The sequence below is a fragment of the Mytilus trossulus genome, chromosome 11, assembly GCF_036588685.1.
Source record: "Mytilus trossulus isolate FHL-02 chromosome 11, PNRI_Mtr1.1.1.hap1, whole genome shotgun sequence".
NCBI lineage: Eukaryota > Metazoa > Mollusca > Bivalvia > Mytilida > Mytilidae > Mytilus > Mytilus trossulus.
In genome coordinates, this window is record NC_086383.1 from 24,933,310 (window position 1) to 24,948,698 (window position 15,389).

The following is a 15,389-nucleotide window of genomic DNA, read 5'->3' on the forward strand; positions in this document are numbered from 1 at the left end:
CGTAATAGAATATTGCGTTCTGGTATCTTCCTTCTGTCTCTGTCCTGAACTATCTAGATTTACCTACCATTTTCTTCTGTGCCCTTAACTGTATAGAGTATCTGTCCTCTCTCTCTGCCATGAATTAACAAGATTTGTCTCCCATTATTTACTGTGAACAATCTACATTTATCTCCCTTTTCTCTCTGTCCTGAACAATGTAGAATATTTCCCTTCTTATTCTGCCTTGAACAATCATGAGGTGTCTCTATTCTTTTTTTATCATGAACAAATTACATTTATCTCTCTTTTCTCTTTGTCCTGAACAATTTGGATTATCTTCCCTCTCTGTGTTTTGAACAAATAAGATTTATCTCTTTTATCTCTCTGCCTTGAACAATCTAGATGGGTCTCCCTTACGCATTCATGCCGGAGCACCACATGTATGTATGAATATATAGGGGACCCATTCTCTACGTGAAATTGACTTTCGTTTTTAAACGCCAATGGAGTAAAATATATTTAATGTATGATATATCAGGCGTGTTTGATGTTGCAACATACCAGAGATGCATTTTCAAATTATTTATGGACACAAAATCCCTCACATGTATTTATATTGTTCATTGTTGTATCATTGTCGTTCTATAAAATCAATTACAACTGTATCTACCTGCCAACAATGTGAGTAAATTGCACTCTTGTCGTCATAACCTCCCTTTGATGTTATTGTTACGTCACAACCACTAAATTTGTTCTTTTCTCTTCACCATAATCAAGACACTCGTATCTCAGGTCGAATACCTATTTGATTAAAAACGTCACACAAATATTTGTTATATTGATAAGCGGAGTAACACTCTAACAGCTTATGCTTTTGAGTTCAAAGGCTCGGTACTAGTTGTAGTTAAGTGCATATGAGAGTGTGTGGATGGGATTTACAGAATAGAGAATAATTTTAGTGTAAACAATATTTTATTATAAAAAATACATAAGTATGAATTATAAACACATTCACAATAAGGATCCAGGAACAAGCAACAATTGCTTATATTAATCTGTCTCCTTAGAATAATTTTCAAAAGCATAAACGTATAAAAGAGTAAAATTGCTTAATATTAAGATAAAATACAGAAAAAGACCTATCATCTAGGCCCTCATATTTGATCATTTACTCGCAAGGTTTGCTTTAATAAACCAATGTGTTTATAAAATACTCCTGGCGTCTAACGATAAAGTATATTTGAATTTTATAAACGACGAGGTACTCAGAGGGGGGATAGGACCTTTATCGGGACTCCGGGATCTTGTGTTTTTAAGCTCGGGATTTCGGGATTGACCCTTTCGGATCCCGAGAAATATTTTTTCGAATCTCGGGACCTCGGGATTTCATTTTTTAAAGCCCGGGATTACGGGATCAGGACCCCTCCTACCCTCCCTCTATACAGGGCGGTTTATCACTATCTCAGTTAACAGTATCTACTTTTTTAAAATTATCAGGAACCTGCAGTGCAACAGTGGTACAGAAAACATTGAGGACATCTCTCTTATAAACCCCCAAGATAGGTGATTTTCAATGATAATAAAGTTATCAAGTCGAATGTCTGCACAGTTATTTAAATATTTTTCAATAAAAAGAGTAAAAAACAGATAAAAATGACATTGTATCATCTAGGTGAAATATTTTTTAAAAGGAGTGATTTGTTTTTGGTTAGTTAAGGTTTATCTGATGTGTATTAGTTTCTTTTTATGTGATGGTTTAAATTCAAAAAGCTTAGAAACGTCACGAATTATACAACTTTCAGGTTTTTTTTTGTATTTATATCGAAACGGAACATGAATAATCAGACGAAAGAGAACACGGTTAAACACAAGTCAAAAGTTCATTTAGAGGTTAAAGACAACGGCTAATTGTAGGGGAAAATTGAAGAGAAAACATGATATGATACAAATTACTTTTTAACCTATCATTTACTGAGAGAGAAAAAAGCAGAGATTGACGCTTAAGTTTAACCTATTTCCAAAAATAAATTGAAAGATTGTGTAAAGAATCAACTATAGGTATTATTTACAGGTATAAATTATACCATAAACCAGCAAATTACTTTTCTAATTTTCATATATGAATGTTTGACGTTAACGTTTGCTCTAATTTACGAATAACCGTTTGACTAAATTAGTTTTAAATACCTAATTACGGTAAGGGTTCCGATTTCCTCATTGCAAACGTTAAAAGATATTTTTTTCAACTAGGAAAGTCTAAAAGCAACATTATCCATTTTAATTTGTATTAAAACATTTGATCTTTTGTTATCTTCTGTTGCTATCTTTACATTATTATTATTATTATTACAAAACTTTTTAAATATGAAACGTCATTAGAAATGCATGTCATATTACTAAGAAAGGCAACAAAGTGAAGGGGAGATAAATCAAGACTGTTCAGGGCAGAGATAGAAGGGTGATAATTTAGTTTGTTCAAGGCAGAGAGATAGAAGGGAGATGATTAAGATTGTTCAAGGCAGAGAGAGAGAAGGGAGGTTATCTGGATTTTGCATGGCAGAAAGAAGAGAGATGAATTAGATTGTTTAAGGCGGACAGCCTATGAGAGCAAACTACCAGAACATCTATTCAGTAATAGCTGAACCTTAACTTTAAACGCCCTACCCTTAGAGTGCTTTTTTCTGTATGGTAAAACACTACACCAAATGATTTTTTTTTAGATATTTATTTAATAGTTAATATTTCCAAATTTCATATTTTTTTTAAAATTTTATTGGACCCTTGAACATATGTTATCTCTTCATCATGTTTATGTATCACACATACTCCATTTAGTTTTATAAATAAGAAATAAATATATAACTACTTATACCATATCATAACAAACCTTTTCAACTATAACCATATACTCGAAAGAGAGCACAAATTAAACATATTCCTTTGCGCTGCATGTATTTGTAAACGGAGAAGATATGATCATTTAATTCATATTAAGCTATATTTCTAATTGATCACAATACCTTTATTGAATAACACATCATTTATTTTTGAAATACCAGTAGTCTTAGTTTATATCCATTAATATCAAAATTAACAATTTGTACTTTCACACAACTTAACATAGTACATTAATATTGCATCATATACTTAAGCATATTAAAAATATATTACACTCTATAATTGAACATGAATTAATACACTGTAATGATTCAAATATTTCAATAGCACTAGCACAGATTATTCAATGTATTGACACTTATGATTAATCCTTATGTCTGTAGAAAATGTTATTTCAACTATTCAAGAAATATTGGTGTGTGTCTTAGATTAGTGTTTAGTCTATCTGATTTAGATACAAATCATGTTACCACACTTTGTTTACAATGATCTATCATCGATACTTTCTACTTTCTGTTTGAAGAGTTATTTCAGAATCCTCTGGTTTAGTCATAGTCATACACATCTTCAAATATTTGAAGGCTGACATTCCATTGGCTAACCCGAACAGAAAGTAGAAAGTTTTTTTTTCAGATCCTTGTTTGCAAAGAGTAAATACAAGATCTGTATGTTAATTAGATTGATGTTTAGTCACTAATGTTTTGTATATGTATTCTAAATTAGAGAATGTTTACATTGTAGTGTTTTGTTCATAACAGGTGCTTACGGTGCTTATCCGTTCGGACAAATAGTTGGTAATGTATTACTGAACTAGCTTGAGGGTGATTTTGCATTTCCATAACCGTTACACATACAAGTCTTCCTTATTTATTTTGGCAATGTGCAAATTAACAAAACTATTAATCATTTTTTTTTCTAGATTTTTGTTTTATTTATGAATAAGAAAAGATAAGGAGTATATATTAATGATACAATAATCCAGCCATACTAATAACAAAACACATTAAGAGGGCAACATGCACTGTTCATTAAAAAGTAAAATTACAAAAATACTGAACTCCGAGGAAATTTCAAAATTGAAAGTCCCTAATCAAATGGCAAAATGAATCAAAGCTCCATTACAGACAAAACATTTGTTTGGTGTATATCAATACCAATCGATTATTCGTCGTAAGTTTAAATATTTTGAACAAACCTTTTTACATGTTAGTAACAAAAATATTTGCGTTTGACGATACCCCCGAATTGCTTGAAAGTAACTGAATATTATTTGACTGACCTCAAGCTTAATATTTTGAAAGTGCGTCATTTAACGCAACAAAATTACCGAACATTATGTAACCTTCTTTATAGTATACACGTTTTAGATTGCGTTCAGATAAAACTGTCCGTTTCAGAATAAAACTCGTTCACTAAAAGAAAAAATAACATTATAATCAATTGATATACAAGAAAAGGTCTCATCAAATGAAAATCAAAGATTCCGCAACAGATATTCTTTTAGTGGTATAATAGTAAAATTTGATTAATTATATCGTTTTTGATTGTTTTGGTAATTGTTAATTCAACTAACATTTATAAAAGACTTGTATTTGTAACGGCTTGTTCTGTCCTTTTTCTCACTTATGGGAGTATACAGTGACAACTATCCAAAGAGCTATCTGGACCTCTTATTATGTTGACCACCCTCTTTATGCTGTTACCTCCCATTATCAGGGTATTTGAATTTTATACCACCCGTTCCATACCTTTGAATCCTGTTATCATACAATTGTTACAGATTGTCAATTCTCCTTAACATCTTTTTCTATCATTAAAATCATAATACACATCATTTAACTCTTATTTTACCTCTAGCCCCATCAAATATTTCTGAGACTACTAGGGATATCTTATATAAATCAAATGTAAAAAAAATCATGCCAACTTGTTTATATATATATAAATTTGAAATACTAATTTATGAGACACCTGAATTCATATGTAAATTATTTTACTGGAATAGATTGCTGATCAAATTTCCTATTAACTATTCAAACTCATGTCTTAATTTAATGTGAAACATTCTTTAAAATTTAACGATAATGTTAAGGAATATGATCTCTTTTAGATTAATGGATAAATGATGTATTCATATTCAACAAGTACAAAAAGTAATCCTTACATAGTAACAAATGCCTTCTCCAACTACTTTCTACAATTTTAAAGATAAATTTTAAAAAGAAAAGATTGCTCTTTGAATAGCATTGTGCGGGTATTTTTAAGTCATTACACATGCGCACTTAACTAGTAATACACAGCGCAGGACACGGGGTTTGGGAAAGTATGTTTGCTTTAGCAAAGCTCAATATATGTAGGCATTATAACCTCGCAGGCATTTGTATTCCTTGCAAGCTGCTGTGCATGAAATTGCAAACTAACAAAAAAAATCAAAAATTCTCATGGAAAGTTCGCATCAAAACGTTAACGAGAAGGCAAAATATACTAACAGTACGTGCTGCTAAGGATGTATCTAGCCTCATATAGAACGTAATGTGCAATATTTTAATTATTTTAATTTTTCACATTTATCTATAGGGAAGTTTAACAAACATACCGAACTCCAGGGTAAATTCAAAAAGTGGAAGTTCATAAAATCATACAAAATCAAACGTTATCATTCATCAGAACCATAGTTTCCTGTCAGCAATACATGCGTAATACGTCACTTTATGAACTGGGTACCACGTAAATGGGATCAGCAATACATGCGTGGTACGTCACTTTATGAACTGGGTACCACGTAAATGGAAGAATTTTCAACGTAAGCGCATACTTGCGTTACTTTTTAGATAGGATAATTTGGTTCGGAATATCAAATCAAAGGCAACAATCGTTGACTGATTTTGAAAAATGTTAAAAGAGCCTTAAATTTAGAAATGTGTCAACTTTTGCCTCTTCAGTTCAATTCTATCATGATTATTTTTCTATTTGTCTGTGTAGAATATGTCCGTCAATTGGGAATACTTCTTTTTGGTAAATCTCTTCATCTGTAACGTGATGAGCGGTATTGTTTAACTATGATTCCAAAACGCATGCTCATTTACCTTGTTTTTAATTATATATTTCTACCTTTTAACCTGCACGATCTGGTATGGATGTATAACGACAATTACAGAGCGCAAAATCAGTGTGTCTGCAATTACCGCTTTCATCTTGTTCGTTCATGGTCAAATGATTTGACAAACTACATTTTTCGTTGAGGATTATATAAAAAAGACTTAACCAGAACCGACATTGTCGTTAAGGTTAATCCTTGAGTTGAGACTTTACGTTTTTTTATACAATTGTACAATTTACATACGACTCTGGTATAGCTAATATTAAGCGCAACCTCAGGCAAATATCTTGTTCCAATGCTAATAATTGTCAGATTTTATTTTCTTCTGAAATATTTATGTTCATTTTATTCTGTATTAACTCCTTTTTAATGTCATTTTAAACCAAACTATCTGTCTTCACACCGTTTTAAGCAAGTTAGACTTCTATTACAAAAACGTATTATGATAGCTGCAGTGGCAGAACGATCTGGAGAATTTATATTTGTACTATCGGTCCAATTAGTTCTGAAATTATTCAACTGCGAAAGTAAAAACATGCATACGGCATATGCTGTATTGGCTAGCTATTCAATCCTACTTCACGTTTTGCATTGAATAAATATAATATTCCTTTAAGATCCCTTTTTGTCATAACCACCTGATGTATTTTAGTATTTGTACATCATTTGCTTTCAAACCTTTTGCTTTAAGCTTTCCTAAGGAAGGTAAATCCTGAAAAGAAAACAAAATCATTACGAATGCTTTTATGAGGCGATATATTTCAAAGGGATAATCTAATCTCTTTAAAAGTTGAAAATAAACTAACAACGGCATTAACAAAGACCAGAATTTAAGCATCTTACAGTGCTCCTTAATAAGTTATAACTTCTACTTTTTCACAGAGGAGTAATGTCTTTTTTGTTATTTTCTATATTACACCATGTTCAAATCATCATACTTTATATTTTAATAAAACAAATTGACCTTTTTAAGGCCGATTCTATTAATAATTTGTATCACTTTAGTCATGTTAGTTGTGCAGATTGTAAAGGCTTCCATTTCACATCTCACTTTTTTTAACTTTATATGACACAATTCATTCACCCTTATTGTACAAGATATAACACAAAGATGTCGACACAATTTTGACTTTTTCTAGCACTACTCAATTAATGACTGGTTTTGATCAATCTGAAATACAAAACAGTATTATATAATTCAATTACATTACCTTATAACCACTCTTAAATATAAAAAAAAATGAAAACTTCAATGTTAACACTTGCTATGTTCTTTGGTGTATCGTGTCATGTAAACACGGACCTTTTAAAAGTATAAAAAAAACAATTTTCATTGATTTTTTGGACACAGAAGTAACATGCGTTTAGATTACTGATCTAAACTATATTGTTAACAACATGTTCTTTTTCAAGTGCTGTGTTAGAAAATTTGAGTGAAAAGACAAATTTACCACAATTTCATTATGAAATTCCACTTTCGCTAGTGACCTTTTGAAACCAAAAACCACTTTTCAGTAATTTTAGGACACACAGAAGTTACACTGGTTTAATTTAACCGATATACCTATATTGTAAACTGCATGTTCTTTTTCAAGTGCTGTATTAACAAATGTTAGTTAAAAGACAAATTTACGACCATTCCATCATAAAATTCCACGATCGCTAATTACAGTGTTCCTTCAACATGTAGTCTAAATATTTAGGTTAAACAGATTACAAAAGGTGATTCAGCAATTCATAATGTCAAAAGTGCATCAGAAGCAGTTGTCTTAGTGCAACTCTTGAGAAATAATTTAATCGTGAAATTATAAATAATTACATATTGATTTTGGCCGCTTGCCACAAGGAAAACATTCGATTATTTTCAGGGTAATAATCGGTATTCATTGCATTTAATTAGTAATTTGATATCCATGTTGCCGGATTTCCGAAGTGAAGACTTCTTTTAACATTCAATAAGCAATTCGGCCCACCATTAGTCACAAGTGGTTTTTACAGGATCTCTTGCGATACCTAATATATAAATAGGAACTTTCATCCCATTTATAAAAGACTTGTGTACAAGAACAATTACATTATAATGCTTTCAAATCAAGCGACTATCGATTTTTTAAAGTATTGAACAGTTCAGCTTTGTTTTAAATATAAATTAAAAATCCAATAACCATTAAACTAAAACAGTTCCCCTTCCGTGTACATTGTTATACAGTGATAAACAGTTTTGCATCCCTCTTTTGTATATTGAACTTGGGATATGTTTTAAGAGGCTGTCCCAGTAAGTATCAGGCAAATCCTATGATATGGGTGGCACAACATAATTTTTTACTCACTGAATTTTTGGTTTCCAATGCAATGTTTATATCTTACAACGGATATATATGTCAAAGATATTTTTGAATCAACAGTGAATGGATGGCTCAGAACATGATTTTAAAGTTTACTAACAATGCAACAAAATTTAGTACAAAATGAAGAGTTATCTCCACTTTTCAATGAATTTTTAGTGCTTTCATTGTATTTTTTTTCTTTTTTTGTTGTTGCAGTTAATATAAAAACAACATTTAACTTTGAGGAAGAATGAGTTTGTAATATGAGATATATGAAAAATTTTGAAAACAAAATATATCATGTGCCATCCACTGCCTGGTTGTTCCATGGACACCTTCTTAAATGGTACACAATAAAATTATTTATTTGAAAAAAATGTGTTTTATATATGTATATATATACTTAATGCAGAGCATATATATTGATCTTTTTGAACTATTAACTATAAACAGAACAAAAGCCAAATTAGATTTTCAAGAGCTGAATTGAAAAGATCAGTTCAAAGTCGAATTTGCGACACCTTAATGATATGAACGGAATCAGTTAGTGAATTTGATGTCTATAAATCTTTTGCACTTGGATTACTTTTATCTGCACATAATTTATGTAACTGTTTACATACGGTATTCATCATGTTTTCCTTATTCTATAAATTTATAAACTAAGTAGCATTTTATAAAGTCAACAAAACATTCAAAAGTGTATTTATTGTAATGGTAACATATCGTTTATTATGGTCTTTATCAGGGAATCTACATTTTTTGTTTAGTTATTTTGTGTATTTTTTTTAATACTTAATATAAAAAAGATGATGAAGTATGATTGCCAATGAGACAACTTCCACAAGATACCAAAATGACACAAACATTAACATAGATAGGTCACCGCACGGCCTTCAACAATGCACAATGCCCATACCACATAGTCAGCTATAAAACACCCCGATATGACAATGTAAAACAATTCAAACGAGAAAACTAACGGTCTTATTTATATGAAAGCATTTTTTTAAACACAACAATCGATAATTATTCATCGATACTGGTAAACATTGTCTTGTTTTGTATATATATCTATATATTGCCATAGCTTCCGAGTTCACTTAATATTTTCTGAGGGACAATATTCTCCAATAGTTTAAAGTAATAACTCTTTTATTAAATAACATAACTTTCAAAATTACAAAAACATTGTAAGCTACCTATATCGTCCTCATTCCATAGCACATTCGCACAAGGGAATATTGCAAGCTAATCTTTTCTTTCATTTAATATATTATGTGATTATACGTTGATAACCAATATGAAGTTTATAAATTCTTAGGTATTATTTTGCAGTTTTATTCTCTCACATATTATATACATGTTGAAGTATTGTTCATTCAACATCAACAAAGGGAAAATATGCACATTAATGTGTTATACTTTCATGTGCTGTAAATTGTTGCTATATATAAAAACATTTTGTATAAATATTTTAAAGATTAAAAAACTGAGCTTATAGTGGATGTTACTATTTTTATGAGTGCGCAGTATGATGCGCCTAACACAGATTAACATAGTTTAAGTTATATAACAGAAATAATATTGATTTATATGTTAATAATGCTTTAATTGTTTAAACTTAACACTTATAACATGTGTGTGTTATCGCATGCATGGAGTAGCTGTTTATCAGACAAATATATTACAGTTTCAGACACACTATTTTACATCAAACTACTCAAATATTGAAAATTGCTAAAGTCAAATATCATAAAAAATGACAAAATCAGTCAGATGACCGCTACTCCATGTGCATGGCATTGTTAACAATGTTATTCTAATGTTCTGCTCTAGGCCGGAATGGAGAAGAGAGTATTCCGATGTTGATGCTAAATCATACTGATAAAGAGGATTCTCTGCCCCGATCCCGACCACAATCCAATCTTGAAAAGTCTCCACCACGACTTGTGGAAATAAGTTCCAATCCCGGTACACCATTAAAAGTAACTGAAATTAAGGCATCCGGTTAGTATTGCATACTGTTCCGTAATGGAATAGGAGATTTCGTCTTTATTTCCGCTTCCTGATACTTGTGAGAAACTTCGTTTTATGAAATGCCTTTTTCCTTAATACTTTCTTAGCCTTCCTGCTTTGTTACCCTATGCTTTATATGCTTACCCCGTGTTTTCCTTGCTATAATCGTTCCACACTATCTCCATTCCATTTATATATACATTTATACTCTACTTTGCATGCCATGCTACACACACTAAGCAATCTGGTTAAGTGTTTTCTACGTCATCAATAAACAAATTTTGTTATCTATAATGAAGAGAACTATATGTATTAGTTTTCTGTATTTAAGTATTTTCATATTTTCAATATTAAAGTGAAATTGTCATTTATTGACCACGTATGGGAACATGCGATCAGATTGCTAATTCTTGTACTTTTGTATTTTTTATTATATATTTTGTATTAATACTATTAGTTCTTGTTTTTTTCTTAATAGTATTATTAGATATAACAGGAATGGTCAGTAGCAGTCATACTTTTTAATTCAAAACGATCGGTCCTCATCGAACAATTCCTTGAGTATATAATTTTTTATGGTGATTCTGTTAAAAATTAGCCTTGCTTGTTTTAGATGAAACAATGTGACATCTGGTGATTTAAAGTGATAATGCCCAGACTTATTATCCTGCATTATAAGGTTGATTCCTCTCCAGGTGAACTATTAGTCCCACGGGTCATCACTAGCTAAGTAATAAAGATATGCACTTCGGTGTGAACCAAGACTCCGTTTTGAAGACCATACTTTGACGTATAAGGTTTTTTCTTTTACAAATTATAACTTGGATTGAAAGTTGTCTCATTGGCACTCATGCCACATTTTCTTATATCTTTTAAATGAGGATATTGTTTAATTAAAATTTGCTGTTATAACATTTTGAAATCTTGTTGAAAAAACAGAATAGAGACATGAAAAGGGATGTATCTAAAATCCCAAAGAGTATAAAATATTCCAAGTACACGAATGGGTTTGTGTTGCTCAATTGTTAGGGTTGTGGTTTACTTTTCGATACACTAGATTTTATCAGCTCTTCCGCGTTTGTTTTAGGTGTTGGACATACAAATATTTTAGTTAAGGGCATCACCAAAGATCCACTAATTGTAAAAATTCGCATCTGGTCCAGTAAAATTGGTCCTGTTAATGTTGATACATAGTTCAAAGTCGGTGATATATTTCTCCTACACTTACCAAAACTAACAGTGTAAAGTTACTCTTCAGCTTCACACTTTATTTGGCCTTCTTTTTTAGATTCAATTGTCACTGATGAGTCTTCAGTAGACAAACGCGCGTTATTCATTATTTCAATCCTGGTATCTATGATGAGTTTATTCTTTAAACTGTTTTAACTGAATGCTCCATCCCCTCTGTACTGTATATTTCAGTGCAACTGTATTATTGCTTCAGAAAAAAATCCCATGAAAGAAATTTCTACAAATTCGTCTAAAATATATAAGAAAATATGTAAGAAAATATTCCGAAAGGCTTGCTACTGTTCATGACCTGATGCGTTTGCTTGTTATGTTGTTTTTTGTTTTAACACAGCTTTTCTGAAAAAAAGACATCTTTTTATTTATTGTTTCTTTTTCAGATGTTGATCAAATGATATGAAGTATTCAGCATATGTGTCTTTCAAAACTAGTTAACAGCTGGTTTTTAATTTTCAATCAAATAGTTTTCTCTGTTCAAAATGTAAATCAGATATTATTCAGAAATAAATATTCAAAATTAAACAAGGATCTTCAAAACATGATTATAAATTTTTTGTAGCCAGCATGTTTTCATTGAAGAGGGAAAATGTTTACACTTTAAGATTTAAAGATAAACACATAAGATTTTACAAAACGCATATCGTTTATTTATTACTAGCAAATACAATTACAGTATAGGTTTGTTGAAAGCCAATATCAATATCATATTTCGTTATATTCTTCAATAGGGAATGTAAAATACAATGTGTCAAATATAGTCATGGAACATGTTTTGCTTGTAAAATTGATAAAATTTATACTAACTCACAAACATTAGTTTACAAAACATAATATAGAAAAATAAAGACTCTGCAACACGAGCCACACTAAAAAGGGTAAATAACAAGTGAAACTCAGTAAAAAGGGAAAATATGAAATCTAGGGAAGCCAGGAGCAGAGGGAAAATGAATAACAAAATATTTTAACAAATAAAACCAACAGTAGTATACCGCTGTTCGAAATTCATAAATCGATTGAGAGAAAAACAAATCCGGGTTACAAACTTAAACTGAGGGAAACGCATCAAATATAAGACAACTATGACACAACAGAAACACAACATTAAAATGTAACACCACACCAACCAGAAACGTCCAATTAAAAAAAAGAATATAAAGCAAAGATAACTATGAGCAACGAATGGTTAAGATGGTCAGACTTATTTCTGACCTACATTGGTGTGGAGTCAAACCGTGCACACAAAAATCTTCCTGGCTAATAACATGTAGAAGTAATCATGGCAAATCACACCATAGAAAGCCTAGATATTGTAGCTACTGACAGCATGAACAAGACAGTGCATGATTTAAAAAGCATGACAAACCGCTGTTGTGGTATACTGCCATTGCCTCTTTATGAGCCTTTGCCTAACAAACTAAATAAACTAACGATTGAGCTTCACACACCCAACCTTACCGTATGTTTGGGTTACTCTTCTTCAAATATGTTGATTACCGGTGATATTGCATCACAGAATATCGGATAAGTATTTGGCATAACTTTTTGGAATTTTGGGTCCTCAATGCTCTTCAACTTTATACGTATATATAGCCTTTAAACGTTTTGGATCTGAGCGTCACTAATGAGTCTTATGTAAACGGAACGCGCTTATGGCATATCAAGTTATTCACCTATTAAATCTTACATTACGACATCATATATCTAACTTACAACACATTAACCTTAATTTATTCAGGTACACTTTCAACACATAAACCTTAGTTTTTTCGTATGCTAATATTTCAAAATAACTATTTTTAAAATTTTCAATCTGATTATTCTATGGCTAAAATACATTGACAGTTTTGAGGTGCATTATTGAACTTAATATGCTTGTAATACTGTTCATATATATGTAGATATCAACAAAGTTGTTTTATTTTCACACTGATTTATTAGCTGTAGATTGTACCATGCTTAAAGAAAAGTAATTATTACTGTTGTTTTTTTATTTTTTATTTTTTTTGGTAGTATTTATTTTAATGATTTGCCATCATTTTTTACATGTCCCTATTTTTTTCTTCATGTTTTCAGATATAAAAATGATCAGTCAAATTAACCTTTTATTAGACATAATAATGTTATTGGTTTCGTGTTAATTAAATACAAATAGCGTAATCCTCACTATTAATGGAATCACGCTTTATCAATATTGATGTACTCTTAATTAATAATAACAAAAACTTTAAAGAGTTTATATCTTTTTTTAAATCTATAATTATTTTCGACATTGAAGAAGAATGCATCATTTTGAAGTTCTTAATTGTAAATAGATACTAATGTTAAGACGTCACATTCACTACAAATTCAGACAGCTATAAAGTTCCAGAATGTCATATGTACTGTGTTAGAAAATTGATTTTGGTTTAAATTTATTATGTAAATCCAAGGTATCTTAAATTAAGGCAGTAGAAAACTGTAACTTTTGTTGTGTGCCAAACACTAACTAGTTCAAGGGGTAACCCTTGGTTCAGGGAGACAACTCTTTAAGTTAGGTATATGTTTGTAAAAGTCAAGTTTCATCAATGAATTTTAAGCATTTACCTGAAACAGATTGGAAATAATCTATGTTACCAAGAAGCTTAGAAAAAAATTATGAAAATGGCTGACACAAACGAACTGATGATTTTAAGAGTTATTTCCCTTAACCAAGGTCTTCCTCCTTAAATAGATGTTTTATTTAGATGTTATAATGAGCAGACCTGATACAAATAAAAGTTTTGCAGCATTCAATCTTTCTGTATTGCACTTCATCATGACGCTCGTTCCTTAACAGTTGCAGGTTGTAAGGGATAAATACTAACGTTATGAGATATTTATGACCAAAAAAGATACTCAAAGAGAAAATTCATACTTATAACTGTTTACAGAAATCAGTTTGTTTATAAATCTGCGCATTCGGAAGACTGACTGCTATGAAATTATTTTCAGTGTACAGAAGACAGAGACAACAATCCGACCAAAGAACAGAAAACAATTGAGGATTTACTATAAAACATATTACAACGATGCAAAGCTAAAAATATTTGTATTCTTAGAAATTATTTTACAATGTTTGTATTTATAATAATAATTGAAAGATGCTAAGCACATAAAAACTGACACAAATCAGTGCCATCTTTGTCAGAAGTTCATTGAGATATATAACATAAACAACTTATAATGATGCTTTTTCTTCAGATACACAAGGTACAGGGGCTCTTACAAGTTTGATAATGGCCCCAAAAGCTGCAGGATTGGCTCCTAGGTCAACAACCATACCTTCTGCTACTACACATCCAAACTCTGTATCCAGTTCACCACCTATGCCACGATCCAGGGATACAAAACGTATGTTAACGTGCTCGTATTTGTTAAAATTAAGAAAATGCAGTGATAGAATAAAGATGATAACAAATCAGTAGTCTAAAATCAGTGACAAGATATAAAAGACAACAGTCTCATCCAAGTAACAATTTGTACATGTGAACCATAATAGGTCAAAGCACGGTCTTCAACACGAAGCCTTGCCTCATACCGAACAGCAAGGTATAAAAGGGCCCAACAAATGACTAGTGTAAAACCATTCAAACTTGAAAACCTCCTGTCTAATCTATATAAAAAACGAGAAACACCTATGAACCATATCAACAAACGACAAGTATTGAACTGCAGTTTCCTTACTTAGAACTCGCTAGTTAAATAAAAAGGTTTTTATATCCATTGTATTGTCATATTGTTGTTATCTAGCAACGTAGTTCAGTTCAAGGTACTTTTAATGAGCTATGACACACATT

The 15,389-nt window shown here is 30.9% G+C and overlaps 1 protein-coding gene across 6 annotated transcripts in view; it reads left to right on the plus strand.

Annotated features, from left to right (window-relative positions):
• Positions 1-15,389, plus strand: part of LOC134690914 (potassium voltage-gated channel protein Shaw-like) — an 86,176-nt gene that overhangs the window by 69,174 nt on the left and 1,613 nt on the right. For 5 of the 6 annotated variants that reach the window (XM_063551081.1, XM_063551080.1, XM_063551082.1 and 2 more), the window contains 2 exons: positions 10,147-10,317; positions 14,794-14,943. In XM_063551081.1, the coding sequence (XP_063407151.1) occupies positions 10,147-10,317; positions 14,794-14,943 (321 nt within the window). The remainder of the gene's footprint in view (positions 1-10,146; positions 10,318-14,793; positions 14,944-15,389) is intronic. The other variant, XM_063551085.1, reaches the window with a different exon arrangement.